Genomic DNA, 19,736 nt, shown 5'->3' with positions numbered 1-19,736 from the left:
AATCCGTTTTTCAAATTTTTGGGCCGAGGTGCGACTTAATCAAGTCTAATTTGCAAGTGACAGTTATCAGTGAGTCTGTCAGTTTGTCAGTCAGATACAAAGGGGATTATAAGCTTTCAAATTTTGGGATCAAAGTGAGACCTAAGCAAGTCTAATTGACAAGTTACAGTCATCAGTGTGTCAGTCAGTCTGTCAGTCAGATACAAAGGGGATTATAAGCTTTCAAATTTTGGGGCCAAGGTGAGACTTAATCAAGTCTAAATGACAAGTTACAATCATCAATGAGTCGTCAGTCAGATACAAAGGGGATTATAAGCTTTCAAATTCTGGGGCCAAAGTGAGACTTAATCAAGTCTAATTCACAAGTTACAGTCATTAGTGAATCAGTCAGTCGGTCAGTCAGATACAAAGGGGATTATCAGCTGGTCCTCCCTGGTACCAACCACAAAACCCCATCTGTGAATAACAGTTACAGCAGAGGACCAGATTATGACTAGGCCAGTATTATGTAATGCAAGCTGAATCATTCTGGTCGGGCGCCCATCCCTACAGGAGAGTTCATGGTGCACTTGAAGCAATCAATGTAATTTCCGGTGTCAATGCATTGAACACATGCATTCAACACTTTCAAAAGAGGGGAAGGGGGAATTTCCCCCTTCCCTTACCGATTGATGCCCATGGATATTTCTAAAGTCAAACCACCCCCCCCGGCTCCCGGCTTTGTTTGAAATTTAATAGAAATCCATGTAATAATTTATGAATTGTAGTTTAAGTTCGTACATTCATTATCCTTATATTTGTTTTATCTTTTTTTTGTTTAATGGACGTAAATCTTTAGTTTTTTGTTTGAAAATTCGCTTTATACTTTTTGATTTTTACATTTCGAAAGTGCAAGCATTCATTTCGTTTTTGAACAGTTCTTTTCATTTTTTATGGAAGTAAAACCTTCCGTTTGCTGAATATTTTACACTTTTAATCTTCAAAACTTAATGCATTTATTTATTATTATTATTTTTTAATTCCACTTTTTATGGAATAATTTTTGTTTTTATTTCGAAAGTTATTGCATTTAGTTTCTTTTTGAACATTTCTTTTTTATGGAAAACTTTCTGTTCTCTGAATAATTTATTTGTTTCCTTTCAAATTGATTTTGATCATAACCATGCAGTAATGATATAATTATACGTTCTAATCTTTAATTTTTCATTTTTTGGGGGTTGGATTGCACCACTATCTCAATAAGAGGGGTGTCCTCTAATTTGACATTTGGTATTTGCACGTTGATACCGTTTATTTATTTAATTTAAGTACAACTTGATAACAAGAAAAACTCATCAAACTATAAAATAAGATAAAAATGTCTATATTGAAATAAGGCTTGTTTAAAGTTGCTTTGATTGTTTGTTTGTTTTTGGTGCGCCTTTTTAATTGAATAAATACGCAAACAGCTGTTTTCAAAGTAAGCTATTACATGTTTTTTTATCATTAATTTTAAAGAAAGTCCAGTAAAATTCCTGTCAACGAAATCTTGACCAACTCAAGACGAATTACTTAAATGTACTCATTATCAGTGGCTATAGTATAGGCCACTTTTGAGATCTAAAACTTGCCAAGGACTTATACATATGCACCTAATTCAAATTTGGGTAGATTATGACTTGCCGAGATCCTTAATTTTAATTGAGAAGAAGCTTGATGCTCCTTCAGTTTCTATTACGAAATGTGAAAATGTCTGAAATGTACCCACATAATCATGGACACGCACTCACATGGTATCGGAATTAAAGTTTGATTGGAAGCGGCTCTGTGTCGATATTTTAATTGAAAGTCCTTGAATTGTTTTCGTGTGGTCACGTAAGTCAACTCACGACCCCATCTTTATGTTGTGTCCATATTTATCCAACAGACAGGTATGCATTAACTTCGGGGTCACTGACCTCTTGAACATTGCCCTCGCCGACCTCTTCATACCCCAGACAGTAGACAGCATTAGACAGACATGGCACCTGAAAAAAAGGCGGGAAACAATGTGTCAGTCTGCGTCGGCTTTAGTCCACCATTTCGTGGAAAACCACGAATGATTCCAAAGATAACCATGAATGTTAGGTGGATCTATATAAATGCTCAGCCTATGTCTCAAGGCCAAGTCATTTGCTGGAGATGGCTCAGCCTGTCTTGAATTCAGTTGCGGTTGGTTAGACCTTGGAGAAAAAGGGGCCCCATGTTGGTTTGGTATGGGAGTAGTAGTTTAGCCGTCCGTGCCTTATTGCGCACTTATCGAGGGCGGATCCGGGGGGGGGGGGCAACGGGGGCCATGCCCCCCCCCCCAAAAAAAAATCATATATAAAGGCAGGCACTGTGTACACTACCATCTTTTCCTGAAAAAAAGGTTAAAGTGGTCAGAAATTGCCGCAGATCGCAACGCGCGCAGATCATCTAGAATCCAACAAATTTCGGGGCCCTTAATAAGCGTGCCCCAAACCCCACGCCGTACTTTTTTGGCCCACTGTTTGGGGTACCAAATTTTTTTCTTGCCCCCCCCCCAAAAAAAGTGTGTTCTGGATCCGCCCTTGTGTTACTTCCAGCCCATTTCTCTCATAAAACATCAATAATATTGTGTTGATCAGAAAAAATTATTCATTAAAATTTCGAAATGTGAATGAGAAATAAATTGTAATCAGAATAACTTTATACAAGTGAGTACCAATACATGCACACAATAATATTATTGAGTCTACAGTATTGCTCAGTGTGCATCTTTCTCAAGCGTTCATTTTTTGTACTCCTGATTTAAAAATACTGTTTTGTGTTTCACTGCAACAGAGCAGTAGTAAAGCACAAATACTAGTACCCAAATATCCCTTTCGTCCCAAAGCGTAAACTGTTTTCATTCCCTCCTTCACGACTTCATGACTTTGGGGAAAATTCATGGCGAGAAACATAAAATCCATTAGAGCTGACAAAACTTTAAAAAGCATAGCTTGTATGATACATTTCATTACATGCAATGGCCGGAGAGAAAATCTCACTTTTTACAAATTTCTTTTTTTGAAAAGCACCAAAAAGTTCTACCCAGTCCCCACAAATGTCCAATTTCCCAGCTTAAATCGATACCCTCCCTTTGCCGTTACAATCTGACCTCGACGGGCTTTAAACGAATGATCGACGACGCTGAAGGATCGATATCATAAAATCATTCATGTGACATCCATTTTATTTTTAACCCGCACCCGAGGTCGAAGCAAGATTTGTTCGGAATCGTGGTCATTTTCGTACGTGCGCATTGGCACCGTATACCCAGGGGCGGATTTTTGCACGGAAGGGGGGGGGGTTCAGGCCCGTCAGTTTTTTTTAATCAGCAAATCAGTGCTGAAATATAGACAGCTTTATTTTCTCCGACCACTTTGTCTCCGTAAAATCAAAGGGGGGGGGGGGGGGTAGATTGGAAGGTGTTAAACACGATAGATTTGCAGGTGTTACAATGGGGGCGCTGTTCAAAATCCGACGATCATGCACACTATCGCACAATAGTGTGCAAAAAAACCCTTACCCCAGTGGCTACGCCTCTTGTGTCCCGAGTGTTGCGGACAGGCGAACATAATACGTATTTATTATTAGTCTAATTGTAATAATTATGGGGAGGGGTGTCGGTGCAGGTAAGAGGGGGGGGGGGCCTGGATTCGCACCTGATACCCCAATGTTTTTGTATGCATTTCCAACTGGGTTTTTTTTTTTAATTGTCTTCTTTATTAGGTATATTCGAAAATAATATGTTCGGAAAAGCTTCATTAATGTAACACATCATACAATACTACATTCTTGCACAGTCTTTAAGACTAATATTACTATATCAATTGTGCTTTTTGCGTCATTTTTAAGCGCCCGAAAAATTGAAACGGTACCCTTCGGACGGTTCGGTGTTCTGGAGGTCGTCGGTTAAAAACCCTGCCGGCTGTAGTCGGTATCCTATTTGAATGGATTGGCAGGTGTTCCTAGCCACTAGTTTCCGTTTAACGATTACTAGATGATTTGTGGTGGGTTTTTTTTAACCATACCATTGATTAATTGCCCTTTACCAGTTCCGAGGTTTGCAGCATTTCTTATAAAATTATTGCACTCACGACTTATGGGCGTGGCGGCCAAGAGGCAGTGGTTTCTGATTAGCGCCGCATGAGCAACTGGGTGACCATAAGGTCATTGCCAAATTCTGCTAAATGCAATTCAAAAATCTGTTAGATTCATCAAAAAATCTGCCGAATTCCCCCAGAATTACTCAAAATACACTATAAACACTTAAAATCGCATGCAGATTAAGTTGCAAATTACATCTATAGCAAAGATTCTATAGCGCCGCGTAGCGCCTACAGCACAGGCGCTTTAGTATCTTTGATCTACAGTCGCATAAAGATGTTATGAAATTGCGTAAATTTAAGGCAAAATTCGGTTGCGTTACGACAAACTCGATTCCCATTGAACCTCAGCACCTATACCAGCCAACCTGTCGCATTATGCAAGGTTTTTTTTGAAAAGATTGAAGCTTGTTTAAACAAAATGCACCATTTATTTTTAAATTTGCTATGTTCTTCTGTTAAATATCCATTTTTGCAGAATTCTGCCTGAAATCTGCCCAAAAAAATCCATTCTGTCAAACCCGGTTTTTAACAAAAAAATCTGTCAAAGTTAGCCGAAAATCGGCTAAATACGGTCACCCTGATGAGCAAAAACATTCACAAATTGGAAAGACCATGCACATATAGGACTGGATAGCTCAGTTAGTAGAACGCCGGTGTAGCGTGAATATCCGACTCCATGAAATGTGGACTCATTGGTAGTACTGCGCACGCGTGAGTACGATACTATGCTATTTTTAGGATAGTTTCGGGAGAGTGACCTGTCACGTGCGTGGGATCAACCAATAATAGGGAAATAGGGGTCCGATTTTCATAGAAGTCTGATTTTCATGTGACACCGGTACTGTTTTCCAAAGGTCACAGGTAAAAAACTCCCCCCCCCCGTCTTTGTTCGAGTCGACCTTTAGTTAAACGTGACGGCCGGCAGGCCAACTTTTCACCTTGCTTCATTGTTAGGCGTTCCCGTCTGTAACTCGTCTTGTCTACCTTAGTTAACCAAGACGGGATCGAAAGCACCAAGACAACGAATGCAGTCGATTTCGATTTCCGACTCGTCAGTTTTCCTGTTTCTCGATCGAGAAGGTATTGTTTTGTGGAACATACCGGGTTGGCCGTGTGTCCTCGAAACATGAGGTCATGCGTCGGCATCGATTTGGGCAGGCATTTCACGTAGTCATACCGACCATAGACTTCCACAAAAACATCAATTAGAACTTAGTGTCATTGACACCACACACCCATCAGACTGATGAGCGGTTGTATAGACGTACCTTGGGACTGGGAGGCTGCTTAAAAAGGTGTCGGGATCGATAAGATTCGTCTGGAAACATGAAAATGTTCTCAGTCTAGTGAGCTGCGTTTAGAGGCGTTGAGTTATAGACAACCTCTTTCAAGAGAGATTCGTGAACATTGGAAAGCATGTTGCGCGATTGCATTGTTTCGTTTGTGCTCAGTGATATTGTCAGCACAGGGTGACCCCCCCCCCCCAAAAAAAAAATGCAACCCTGAAACATTTGCCTTTGTTCATAAACGTGATAGGTAATTTGTATGTGTTGGATATCAGATTAAAGGCTGAGAGCTTCGTCTTTCAAATACTGAAAAAAAATTATGAAAACAGCAATGCCAATTATGTAAAAGAAGTGATTTTTTTGTGGTGCTTCAAACAGTGAAACATGTAACTGTAAGCCCACTGTGCAATTGTTTTTCATTTGTGCAATTTCTTTAATATATTGACATATTTATTTTTGGGGGTCACTACGTTGAGCAAATGCCGTGTTTAGATTTCTAACCGAAATGTATTTTTTTTTAAGCTTTGTTTTTCAACATTAAAGTGACTCACATTCTGCCGAACTAGAATTATTTCCTCTATGCTTCGCCATTTTAATTAGTGATTAGACTACTTCTTCCTTAAGTTGAATTCGGTGGGGTTTTTATCGCCAACAAAATTTAAAATCCCTTCCCGGCGCTGATTGTCCAAGTCCCGGTAGACGCCTCGTCTTTGACCAGGGGTACAGAAAGCCCGAAAGGAACCAGTTATCTAGCGGCATTCTTTGACATTTTTTAGTCTTCCCTATTCCATAAAGTAACACCGTATAAACACACAGACGTATATGGTGTAAAACGAGGTCATCTCATTGTCCTTTCGTTTGTCACTAACCCCTTGAACATTTTGCAGCACCTCCCGGTGGTTTTGTACACGTTTTTCTTTCAGAGGACTGTCCTTACTTGGGTACATGTCCTCTATCAGAAATGATGTGTCCTCGTTTGTATTTTACCATAAATGCGTGCCAAAACATACTGTGCGTGTGGCCTTTGTTCGAGTCGGCCGGAGGCGTTGTCGGGTTATTAACCTCCAGACGACACGTTACTTCTTACGCACAACAAACGGCATTTAACAGCTTTTGCAAATGCACCACTGACAGGCTTTTTGTTAATTGCCGTCCCGCCTGCGTCAGAAAAGGGCACGGTTACTGTAAAACAGACGTGTTGACAGAACTGTGAAACAAAATAGACACAGCCGTATTGAGAGCCTTTTTTTCTGTAATCAACATGTACATTCATTGTGTCCCTGTGTCTTGAACAAAGGTGCTGCACAGGCCATTTTAATTATTTTGATTTGTATGAAATCGGTACAGTTACATTACGCTAGAAATAAGCGCCATATGCGCAACAGTTATATTTTGAGGGTATAATTCTGTCGGTTGTTAACTAAAAGTGGAGTATAGAGTATTTCAAGTATAGGCCTTCCATTTTGACTTCTCAGTTTCAGCTGGTGATCACACACAAAAACAGAAATTCTCCTATATTGAAAACCAACTTTTCAAAAAAGAAAATCCCCTTTTCAGTGGCAAGTTACGCAGAGCAGAACTCATCAAAAGTCAAATGTTTATAAAGGGCCAACAAGTTTGGGTCCGGGTGCACAAACCCTTTCCGGACGAATGTCAAACATGAAAAATCACTGGCTGACGCGTCCCTCAAATCACGCTATCATTCAAGAAATTAAGAACACGTTTTATGGTAAATAAAGTAGTCCATTTTGTTATATTTATTTATTAGAGTCATGTAATAGCATATACAATGCATAATGCGGTCAATCAGTGATCTAATCAATCAAATGAAGGAGCCATAGGAAGCTAAACAGATTTATACATTTTTAAAATATAAACTATGCAGTTAGGCAAGGACGGGGCATTCCACAGGAGACGTATGTAAATACGAAGCAAAGACAGCCGCTCTAATGGTTCCCTCAGGTAGCGAAAGCATTCGTCCAAGGATGATATTGGCCCAATTAGTAATACCCTAACGTGTATCATGACCGAAGGCCGCGGCAAGGTACGGACATTATCATATCTCATTATTTCGTCCCGACAATTGTCATCAGTTAATATTACTCGGCTCACCTCGAGTGTCCTTCACGATTGTATCCAATTCAATAAATGCTTCATTTCGACGAGGATCGTCGCTGCCTTTGTTACACGCGTTACTAATTTATTGTCAACCGTTAATGGATTAATACAAATGCTATACGAGCACTGCTTGAAAACGACTCTCTTAAAAATTTCCTGGTCGCGTTTGACCCCGAAATCCGGGTCAAATTTGACATGATACTTTTCAGGGTCCGTATGACAGATTACCAGGGTCAGAATGACACTTATGCTAAAGTGTCCGGGTCAAATTGACTCGTTAACTTTGTATTACCAAAAAACTTTGCATGCAAATTGACCAATCGACAATTTAGTCCACATTTCTGATACAAATGACGTCACATTTTCTTAAGTCTTTGTATTACCAAAAAATATTGCATGCAAATTGACCAATCGACAATTTAGTCCACATTTCTGATAAAAATTACGTCACATTTTCTTAAGTCGGCTCCTTGGCTGGAACGCGGGTCACATAAAATTTGCATCGTGTAGGATGTATCAGACGTTTGTAGTGTGGTTCTGCACACGTGAATGTCTGATCCTCACGGACTAGTCCCGGATCACGTTTGACCCCAAAATCCGGGTCATATTCGACCTGACACTTTTCCAGGTCAAAATGACAATTCTGCCAAAGTTTCTGAGTCAAATTGACCATACAAGGAAACCCTTGGCAATAGTATCACAAGTGTCAGGTTTCCGGGTAAAATGGACTCACCATGCACTGGCATAAGTGTCATTTTGACCCGAAAAGGTTAATGTTGACCCTGATTTGGCCCGGATACTTTTCATGGTCCATGTGACACTTTTCCCGGTCAATATGACACCTATGCCAAAGTTTCCGGGTCAAATAGGAAACCCTGGCACAAGGAACCATTGGCAAAAGTAACGGCATAAGTGTCAAATTGACCATGATTTTGATCAAACCCCCAACCCGATTTTATTTTTTAGTGTTCGGGAATTTATATCCAATGCTGTGAAAAACGGATTAATGCCGCGATGCCTAAGAAAAGGCAGACGACATAGACCTTTTGCACCAAGGGCGGGGTTAGCGGGTAGGGGTTTTGTATCGCTTTAATAGACATGAGTAAGCATGTTGTGCCTTCAAATTAAATAAAAAGGACACCCTCTGAGATATGTCACACGTGTTCTAGGTCAAAAGCATGCAATATTACAATTGAGGCGCAACTTGATACATTTTTAAATTAATTTGTGCGGTTTCTAATTATCTTTGTCCTTCATTCATGTTTGAATAAAATGCTCATTCCATTTATAATTACACACGAACGTGTTGTGTGATTATCTTGTCATTCGCATTCGCGTGGAGTATGAACCGTGCTGTATGCGGCCAGAACGCACACGTTCGTTCCTCGTGAAATCACGAATGTCATCTTTAGAGCGCGAAATTTGAACCTGTCAAAACTCACTAGGGCCTAATCTAAAAACCAGTTACATATCTGAGAACACTTGATCGTAGCCCGGTTCATACTTCATGCGAAAGCGAATGCGAAGCGAAGTTGTTGACGTCAACTCATGAAACAATCGCTTCGAAATTCGCCCGAGTTGAAATGTGTTCTCAACTGTTACGAATTCGCAGCGCGAATACTTGTCATGACGTCACAAATTCGCGTTCGCTTTCGTTTTCGCGCCGAGTATGACGGAACCGGAAACTCGGACAGCTCCATGGACGGTTTAAATGTATAGTGAACGCGCACTCATGGATATGTCATTAAAAAAAGAGTTGTATTTGTTTTGCAAACAACATAAAGCGTGGGCTGTTAAAATGGTACACAATCACAGTGTTATTACGCATGACTGACATAATTAGTTTAACCCAATGGTGCCCATACGTGTTAACAACGGTCCTAGGCAGCACCCACCTTTATATGAATAAGTCAAATTTGGACGCCGTTTTTGATTAACCCCCAGTGCGCCATTGTGGAAACATTCTATGGGGCTTCCTTAAATAGAACAAAATTTATGTAAGATTACGTAACAGGTTCCCTGCCGACTGGGCGCCCAGGCCCAAAGTACAGCGCTCCCTGTCAAATGGAATTTGTTATGAGTGTTTGCCTTGTAAACCAGTGGAATTTTTTTAGACCATTCACATAGCTTTAAGTAGAGCTAACCCAGTAACCATTTACATGTACCCATGTTTTTCTCGAGCGATTGTGAAATTGTCCGGGAGACTGTATTATAACACGTAAGACCAGTGGATTAGAGCGTGGAGCTAAAACGGATTAGTCCGTTTGCTCTATGGTCTATGTACAGTACAGGTCCCTGATACATTAGTACAATTATTCCTACAGTGTTGCATGATGTTGCATCCTATGTAAATTACATAACTGGATCATCATGGTCTCGATGTCTGAAATAATTGTCCGTTTACCAAAAACGGGAGTTAACTTAAAACACTATTTGCCCGCTGTATATCTCCAGAGACTTGAAGTTGAACATGTGTCCTAAAGATGGTCATTCATTAATGTAACTTTTCATTTCACTGTAACTTTTGATTGTATTCTTTGTTTTGTTTGGCAATTGTATTAAAAAAACACCGGTGAACTAGGTTTTACTAGTGGCATGGTCCCTAGATGACGCTTCCTTGTACAATTTATTGGAGTGGAATAATTAATGTGCGGTGGAGGAATTTAGACAGCCCAGCTGTTCGATATTATCGTCATTTGTCCATCATTTTTTGTGTCTTGTAAAATTTGCCAATGAATTTCTAGTTCTGGCTCATGATTTTCGCACGTTTTTTCGGCTTCAGCTCAGATTTGTTTATTGTTGTTCACGATGCATGTATAATGACCAAATGCATGGCTTGTTTTGTTTTTTTTTGTTTATGGAGTTTTCTATTCAGCGGAAGTGACCAGCATGACCATGCATTATCGATGGACAGAGCGTGGCCGGCAGGACACTGCTGCCCGTAGCACGCCGGCGGACCTTTATGCCTTGCTTCTTCGGTGACCATGGCCCGGCCAATTACGTGTGTGGACATAGCTGGCTGTATCAATTGTGAAACACAATTGCATATGTACAAAATGTACCAGTATTTACATGTACATGTGCATGTACATGTCCTGTGGACCAGTGGTCAATAGTGCTCACGTCACGCCGCTATGGACATTCAGGACCCCGCTGCGCATTATTACTACGCGGCCTTGCTTCGGCCGTTGCGTAGGATATGAGTCAAGCGGAGCCGTTCCCGTCAGCAGAAAAGCCGAGATGAAATCATGAAATGGCCAAGATATCAGCACATTTTGCAACCTATTTGGTGGAAGTGAATTTGCATTTACCACCATGTTGGAGTTTATACGAGGAAACGTCAAGAGAGGATTGAGCTACTGTTGAGTTTGTCAGAATGTATCATACACGTTGTTGGTGAAAACAGCGAGCCAGCGAGGCGAAGGGAAATTGGCTACCGGCCAGTGCCCTCTGAAAGTCGGCCCGCTGCATGCTTGGGTCCATCCCTTGTCCGGCACCTTTCATTGTTAATCCAACAGTGGACCGCGGTATCAATTCCCCTCTTCGCTGCTGATTGTAATTCAAATGATTGCGTGTGGGATTCGCTTCCATATATTGACTGCACCAAGAAAAGTGAAAGGACCCCCAAATGGGGTGTCTCCTGATCCCCTGCCGGCCCCAAACGTAGCATAAAGTCAGGCGGGACAATGAGGCGAAGACCCTGAGACGGAGGGCCTGATGAATAACTTGGTGTTATTCCAACTCAACCGTGGAGGGATTTAGTCCGGTTATCGATCCAGTGGTGGATGAGCCAATGAATAGGAGAATGGGGGTCGATTGATCAGAAGACGGCCTCTGGGAGTTGAGAAACAACTCGACCACATCGCGGAAACAGACAACGGACCGTTAGTACCGTTATTATGTGGGGTTGTCTTTTTACATGCAGCTAGAGTTAACCTTACTGGATGTGGTACGGTGTACGCGGAACTTCACCGAGCGAGGGATGGACTGTGCATGCGGATGTCCCAAACGGTATGGCCCAAGCTGTTCCTGACGCAGAACTGGGGTGGATCACCCCGGATTTAGCGACTCTTGCCATCACCAACACGACCGACCAGCTACCAACGGATGCTGCTCTCTACGCGCCACCGTACCCGTTGTGGGCCAGCGTCTTGATCGCTCTTCTCATCGGGATTATTATCATCCTGATCCTCTTCGGCAACGTCTTGGTGATCCTGTCTGTCTGCTTGGATCGTCGGCTCCGTAAGCCGCCCAACATCCTCATCATCAACTTGGCCGTCTCCGATATGGCCGTGGCCGTGTTGGATATGCCGTTTGCGGCAGCTTTCGAGCTCAAGGGGGAGTGGGCGTGGGGCCCCGCCGTCTGTGACATGTGGATATCTTGTGATGTGGTGGTCTGTACAGCCTCCATTATGACCCTCTGTATGATCAGTGTGGATCGCTACATGGCCATTACCAGGCCCCTGACATACGTGAATAAGCGTACCCCGCGCCTTATGCTGATCTTCATACTAATCGTGTGGGTCACCAGTGCCTTCATAGGACTCCAACCGCTCTTCATTTGGGGAGGCAACGAGCACGAGAACAAGACCTGCTTGGTATCTCAGGACCCTTACTTCACGGTTGTTTCGACCTTCGGAGCGTTCTACCTCCCCCTGACGGTCATGCTGCTGGTCTACGCTCAGATTTACCGGGCAGCCCGCAAGAGCGAGATGGCCGACCTGAAACAGAGACACCGCAGCGTTATGCTCAAACTGGAAGTCGTGAAGCCCGAGCCGTGCACCACCACCAGTAACAGGAGTCAGTCTGTGGATTCGACCGCGGCTCACTCCAGCAGCTCTTGCGATGACAACAACACAACTAGCTCGCCTAGATCCCAAGAGAGAAGACCCTCGGTGACCAGGGTGGCAGAATTCCTCTTGGGACGGACCAGGTTTTCATCGGGGTCCATCAAACAGGGCCCGAGGCGGATTTCACTCAAACGCGAGCGGAAGGCGGCCAAGACCCTCGGCGTCATCATGGGCGCTTTCATCTTCTGCTGGCTGCCGTTCTTCATCGTGGCTCTGGTGCGGCCTTACTGCAACTGCGAGATCCCCCCGCTGCTCAACTCGTTCCTGCTCTTCCTGGGTTTCACCAACTCCCTCCTCAACCCCATCATCTACCCGTTCTTCAACAAGGACTTCGTGCCCACCTACCGCCGGATGCTGAGCTGCCGTTGCCTCAGGAAGGACCCCGGCGGGAATTTCTATCGGCGACGGGTGACTTTCCGACAAGTGTCGCTTCCCATGAACGGGCATCACGACGACGAGGAGCTCAGCTCCGATGAGGATGACGATGACGAGTCCGCCGGCCGGCATCCGGGAATGGTGCACTTTGCCCCCCACACCGAGACTGGGAAAATGGTGACGGAACTGAACGGGAATTTAGACAGGGAACTTGGCGAAGGCCGCCCGCACCATCTCTGAAACTGCGGCACGAAATCAAGATTGGATTATAGAATATTGTAGTTGAAATGGCAGGGCACATTAATAACTCGAAGGCAATGGTGTCACAATGTAAAGAATAATACACATTCATTAAACTGGGCCTAAGTTATTCAAGAAGATCATGCAAAGCTTGAATTTCCTCGTTTAAATACCCTTGGATATTTCCAGAGAGCTTGAAAAGTTAAAGCAATGTCTGAATTGCGAAGCAGTTTTGTTCCGTAGCTTCCTGGCAAATAATAACCTACAGTGTTATCAACAAAAACCCAACTTTTTAAAGGATTGGTACATACATATTGAGATAGGAGACTATTATTTTCATGTTCGACGTTTCTGGTGTTCTGATATTTGGTTCAGAAACAAAAAAGCCATTACATTTTCAAAAAAACTCATCAAATTGTTTGCTACTTTCAAATTCACCATTCGCCTGCTTTTATTCAGTGGCTCCGGTGTATTTGGCGCCTGGGCAGCAGATGCCCTCGCCTCATTACTTCGGACTTATCTTCCCGAGGGGAAACAGACGATCGATTAAGACTCTTAAAGAAAATCCGAATCGGGAATGCAGCTAAGGGTCTTACCCATACAGATCAACTAAAGCTGCGTGCTATGTTTGCTTATGTGTCGGGATTAGCGCTTGGCCCACAAACGAACTGTCTTGTGAGCTAACATGTTTCTGCTGGAAATCGATTATAGGCCTATCTAGTATCTACGCAATTTTGACTGACGTTACGGTTTGTCAAATTTCCATATTTTTTTAGTTCTACATATGGAGCGGGATTTGATATGGACTACGGACCATGTTTTAAAATCACTCATACATATTTTTTAATCACTCATACACTGCCTTAATGTAATAGCCTATGGTGAACAAAATGTGTTTCAGAAAAACCAAGATGGCGCCACCCTTGGAAACCAAGATGGCGGCACGCTTGGAAACCAAGATGGCTGCACCCTTGGAAACCAATGTGCACACAGGTTTTGCTTATTCTTACGAGATCTACGCACTTTCTTAATACCGTTTTTTTATCCTACGATGGTGTTTTTAATTATAATACCTTACACCGTAGGGTTTGAGATAATTACACAGGACTGATGTTATGCACAATTATTGTTTCGTGTTGTAACAACGTTTATACCCAGCAAGGGACGTGCAATATAGTTTTCTGAATTATGTTTACGCATTGTCGATTGATTCTGTACACATTACAACAACAACAACAACAGTATTGAGCAGTAAGGTCGCTGCTTGGCATTCTTTACAGTTTCTTGAATATGAAAGGGTAATTTCACAGCAGCAGTTACTACTCTATGCTTACATAACCTTTAATGTGTTGCATTGTACGTTGGTTTTAGTGTCATACATGCTGGTGTTGGTGATTATAATATGTTGTCATCCCTTATGCACGGGTCTTCGTCTATGTTACTTTGCATACCGTTGAAAGGTACAAGGCCTATACAACATTTGCAAACATTAAAAACTGCCAATTTATTATGAAATACCTTACTTGACTGTAAGTGAATAATAGTCTCTAGCATCCTGTGAATTATATGAAATCATGGCACCTGGTGTGCTGTCTTTTTTCGAGAAAAGTGGAATTTTTGTATCGGCCGACCATTGTTGAAAAAAAAGCCGGACTGCTTTTAAACACTGCCCCCAATGTACCAAATGTACACCATTTGTTTGTAATCTGAACGGCTGCAAGCCAGCTATAGTCTTGTTCCCTGACCTGTCAATTCCCTGACGCTATCATTCAAAGGCTCCATTTCGTCTGATGGAGGGTCAGGGAACCAGACTACAAGAACAGCATTGTTTTCTTGGGGTTTTTTTTCAAGCATCTACGAACACGAAACTCAAGTTAAAGAGGTCAGTGTAAGAATATTTGCTATAAAATACTAACCCCCTAAATTCATCCATTTCTGAAAATTACAGGAAAAAAAGCAAACATTGTATAGGCCTATTACCTTTTAAGACCAGGGTTTGGTCTCGTGGAACTGTTAAGCACAGAAAGTATTTTGCTTACCATCAACCGCATATTGGTTTGGTTTCACCTGAATCATGCTAAGCACGTACATTCATTTGCCAAGCACGAACCCCAAATGATCACAGAAACCGAAGTTATCGGTGCTAAGCCATTGAACACGGTGAGTCAAAAAAAAAGCGGATCCCAAACCCAAAGAAATATATTTCATATTTAAAAAAATGTGTGGCACCAAAAATAACTGTGACTGGTATAAGCCATTTTTATAAACTACTTTTATTAGACGAAAAAAATTACCTCAATTGCTCAATCCCTTCAAAATAAACGAAATGACCCTGAAATCTGTTTCGTCCAAAAAAAATGCAATTTCAAGAATTGTCGTTAAAATTGTCTCCAAACCTCACCAGCGATAATACCTCAGTTTAAAAGTTAAAAATAGTCAACAAAGTCCTTTTGAAGGCCCGTCTTTTTAAAATAGAAATTGGATTTTATAAATCCTATTGTAAGCAAAAGCAGGGTTGTCAATAAAGATACAGTTATGTATTGTGTAGCCTACTATACAGTTGTTGAAACAAGTATTCGGTGTCATTTTCTTTGTTGTTCCGAACATTCAGAACATACAATAAATTGGGTTTCTTTCGAGGTACTGATTTTAGGGTTACTTCGTTTAAATAGTGATACAATTTTAACGTGTAGAGCATTTGAAATAATTTTCTCACTTAGAAGTAGTTTAAAAAATGGGCTTCCAAGTCATAATTGTTGTTGGTGCTACATATTTTTATTAAATATGAAATATATTTCTCTGGGTTTGGGTTCCATTTTTTTTTTACTCACCCTGTATGAAATGAGGACCGTTTTTATCGTCTCAGCTCTCAACACAAGACAGCTCTGAGGCCCTGATCGCCCTCAGTACCAATTTGAATTTTTTCTGTATTTTCTGCTCATCGGTGTCGTGGATTCAAAGCCAAACTATCTTTTTCTTTCAAAGGGAATGTACAATATTTGCTTTTGCTGCAATTTTCAGAAAGAAATGGATTTGGAGAATTAGTATGTTATAGCAAATATTGTTAAACTAACTTGTTTCACGTTTTGGGCTTGCAAATGCTGGAAAAACCAAGAAAACCAATCATGTTCCTGTAGTCTGGTTCTCTAACCCCTCTTAAGATTAAACGGAGAAATGTAAAGACTTTGGGGAATTGTAAGGTCAAAGAATTACTCTAGCAGGCGTGTACCCCTTCACAAGTGTGTAATCAATTGCAAGGAAAATTCGGAATAACGAAATGAAAAAATAGGAGCAGTTTTTGAAAAAGCCAGTTTTTCTTGAAAATGTCAGCACACCAGGAGCCACAATTTTACAGGATGCTTTAGACTGTCAATCCCTAACAATTCAGTAAGGTATTTCGTGATAATTTGATCATTTCCTTTTTTTGATGTTTGCAAATGTTGTATCTTCCCTTTAAGAAAGGCTGCCGTTTGAACGTATTTTGTATGTCTTCGGGTTTTTATGCCAGTTGGTCTGAGGAAACATGTAATAAAGTGAAACAAATCTGTAAATACTGAATGTCAGTATGCTTAAAATATTTATCGTTTTGAAGAAAAATATGAATATGTTACTAACAATATATTTGAAAAAAGGACATATTGTATTTTGTTTCATTGTGTTGTTGGGCAAGCAGAGGTTCTTGCCTTTTGGGGAAGTTGAAATTCGGTATTACAATGAAGCTTGTCATTTTTATATGACCGCTAATATGATATAGGATATGTTGATGGCATTAAAGTGGCCATGCAGTGGATTTTTACACTAACACCGTACTTTGGGTCAAATATCAAATGAATCTTTTGTTGAGTTATTTTCAAACAACGGTTTGTCCAAAGTACAGACCTTTCAAACGGCGGTTTTTCACCATTCGTGAAGTCCACGCCATTCTCAACGACTGAGAGCGCATGTTATTACTTTTATTCACTTTAGGCAAACCGCTGAATTGTTTAAAAGGATTTTCTGTTCAACAAAATGAATTCAAAAAATTGCTCATTGAAAAAAAATTGTGCATAACTCCACGAATGATTGTCAAATAATATATAAACAAAAATAAACAACATCGGAATCGAGAATTGACTACTGCGGAAAACCAAAAAAAAAAGTTGCAGTTTTTTTCGTTCGTTATGCTGAAGCAGGTAACTCTGAAGCTTATGTCTAAGGTGACATCACTAGTTTGCTCATGAATATGGAAATTTTAATTGGCAGAAAAGACCATAAAGCAGCCTGAGAAATGACAATATGAAGGCTGGTAAATGTAACTAATATAGGTGACTCGGACTTAAAAAGATGTAAGGGACTTTAGTTTATTTATATTTTTAAATCCAAAACATTGCCCTTTAACAATTCATGTTCAGACGTGCTTGTCACTCAAAGGGCCATCACCGTTGATGAAATTTTTTTATGTAATCGAGTCCCAGTTTTGACTCAAGGTCTCGTCGGAATTTTGACTCCTCACGGCCGCATAGATCTCGCACTATTATCGGCCCAAATTACAAACACCCGCGCCAGCCAATTATCCATACCGCTCAATCAATCCCGGAAGCTCTGAAAAACTGCTAAATTACAAGTCGATCACAACTATCTATACCGCAGTTGTCTCGGAATTGCATCTCTCACTTTATCTCATTTGAGCCGATGACGTGCGCGTATCAACTGACGTAATTGTAAACGGAAATTTCATTTTGTCACAACTTGGGCCTCTTTAATAGTAGAAAAGGCAATCAAATGACGCTTCGCCAACATGACTGTGTGCTTGCGTAGAGATAATTATATCCGGAAAAATTGTGGGTTTTTTTTGTTGTAGAGAAAGTTAAAGGTGCTCTACCAATGCTCCTCAACACATTCGATAGTTTTTTTTTTCTCAACGATTTTTCCTACTGTTTTTCTATTATTTTTTTCAAAGATGGAACAAAGACATTGTCTAGAGCGGAGTTTGAACCTGCGACCCCCGGATTACCGTTCCGGTTCTCTACCAACTGAGCTATCTAGCGTTATGTTGGCGGTTTACAAATTTGTCAGTGTCTTTGTTCAATGGGCGCTAGTCAGAAGCCATAAACCCATATCTATATGCCATGCAACCAGGGACCACGCCCAAAGTCACGATGCAAGCATGCAACTTTTGCGTGAAGTCTCCTTTAATATAGTAAATAACCTTTGAATTGCTATAGGAAAATTGCAATTTAAGAAGCACAATCGGATGAGACCCGAAACTAGCACGGGAGGGCAACTTTAATTTGTCAGATTCATAACCGCATCACCGAAAAAAATTATGTCGATGGCAATTTGAACTAATTGGGATGCCTGTACCGGGACCTTAAATATGCAGTCTGATAGAATAAAAGCCTCTAGCTTATTACCGGTTTGTCGTATAATGGGTGACTTGATGTGACATCTAGAGTGGGATATCAAGTCACCGTGCTGCAGGAGACAGAGCATTATAATCCACTTTAATCCACTGCACATTGCCAATTAGCGCCTCTGGATGCCGCAAAACCGCACCATTATCATGGCAAGCTGCCAGCGTGTTTAACAACACCAGATTCACTGATCGAGCACCGCACTCCCGCCAGTAACGCGGATTACTTGTGGCAGAGAAAAAAACACCCAGCCATGCAACTTATAAATGAGATGAATCCTTAGCTTAAAACCCTTTCCGGCAAGACGTGACCACGGCGACATTTTCGCTCTTTATTCTCGGTGTTTTCTTTTAGACAAAAAGTAGGCTAAACCAAACCTCGGCACTATAATGGACATATTCTCCGTGTACAGTAAAGTTTGGATTGGTTGACAAACCAAAAGAATGTTGTTTTTTTTATCACTAAAAAGGCTTTTGGGTTTTGTTGTTTTCAAGAGTTGCTCTCGGATGATCAGTGCTAAATTTGGCAGAAACTTTCCCCGGGCGCTACATATACAGCTCGCCGATGTTTACATTGCTGTGTGTACTCAGTTTACCGTGCTTTTGTTTGAGCATTGTATTTACCTACGACTAGCCTATTGTTGAATAAGGAGGGTGTACTATACCCCACCATAACCCGTCATGAATAGTGTGTTCCCTTTTTGCTTGTTCCCTTTCTGCTTGCCCACGATTAACAGTCGGCGGAATTGCGGTCCCAACACACGTTTTTGTGAGGGTTATGACGGCATTTATACCTGGTCTATATACTGTCTTGTGAAACGAACGAGAAACAGACGCCACTGCAACGTCTTCATTCATTGTATACCGTTAAAAACAAACATCACCCTGTCAAATAGGAACCAGGAGACCGACTGAAAGTACGAGGCCTATTTACAGGTGTTGTGGTCGAGATCTGAAAAGTGTAGGCTAGATGTCAGAAAAATACCGTGGCGCATACTATCACCAATAACATGTCCGGACAGAGCATATCTCCACGGTCGAATCTAGCTTTTAGCGGGGGTGGGGGTGGGGGTGTTGGGTGTTGAGTGAAGGTGTGCCGAAGTCACATCTTGCTAGGAGGCTTCGGAGGCACGCCCTCAGAAAATTCACCTACAACGCTTTCTCCGGCATTGTAAGGCTTTTTTGAGAATAAATTTAGGAAATTTAGCATCTAATTTGTTATTTTGGGCCCCAATTTACTTGTATCATATAACATTAGTAAGCGGCGGAACGTAATTTAATCCAGCGGAAACCGCCAACACTACGCGGTTCGCCCTATATACTATAGTATCTCCACAACCAA

The 19,736-nt window shown here is 41.4% G+C and overlaps 1 protein-coding gene across 1 annotated transcript; it reads left to right on the top strand.

The window, feature by feature from the left end:
* Positions 1 to 10,415: 10,415 nt before the first annotated feature.
* On the top strand, positions 10,416 to 15,574 carry LOC119719958 (5-hydroxytryptamine receptor 1A-alpha-like). Its single transcript, XM_038189443.1, has one exon. The coding sequence runs from the start codon at positions 11,482 to 11,484 to the stop codon at positions 13,000 to 13,002; it is 1,521 nt and encodes a 506-aa protein (XP_038045371.1). The 5' UTR covers positions 10,416 to 11,481; the 3' UTR covers positions 13,003 to 15,574.
* Positions 15,575 to 19,736: the final 4,162 nt, after the last annotated feature.

This window comes from Patiria miniata, unplaced genomic scaffold (assembly GCF_015706575.1).
Source record: "Patiria miniata isolate m_02_andy unplaced genomic scaffold, ASM1570657v1 HiC_scaffold_9, whole genome shotgun sequence".
NCBI classification, from domain to species: domain Eukaryota; kingdom Metazoa; phylum Echinodermata; class Asteroidea; order Valvatida; family Asterinidae; genus Patiria; species Patiria miniata.
Note: the sequence above shows the minus strand (reverse complement) of the source record. Positions and strands in the feature narration are given on the sequence as shown.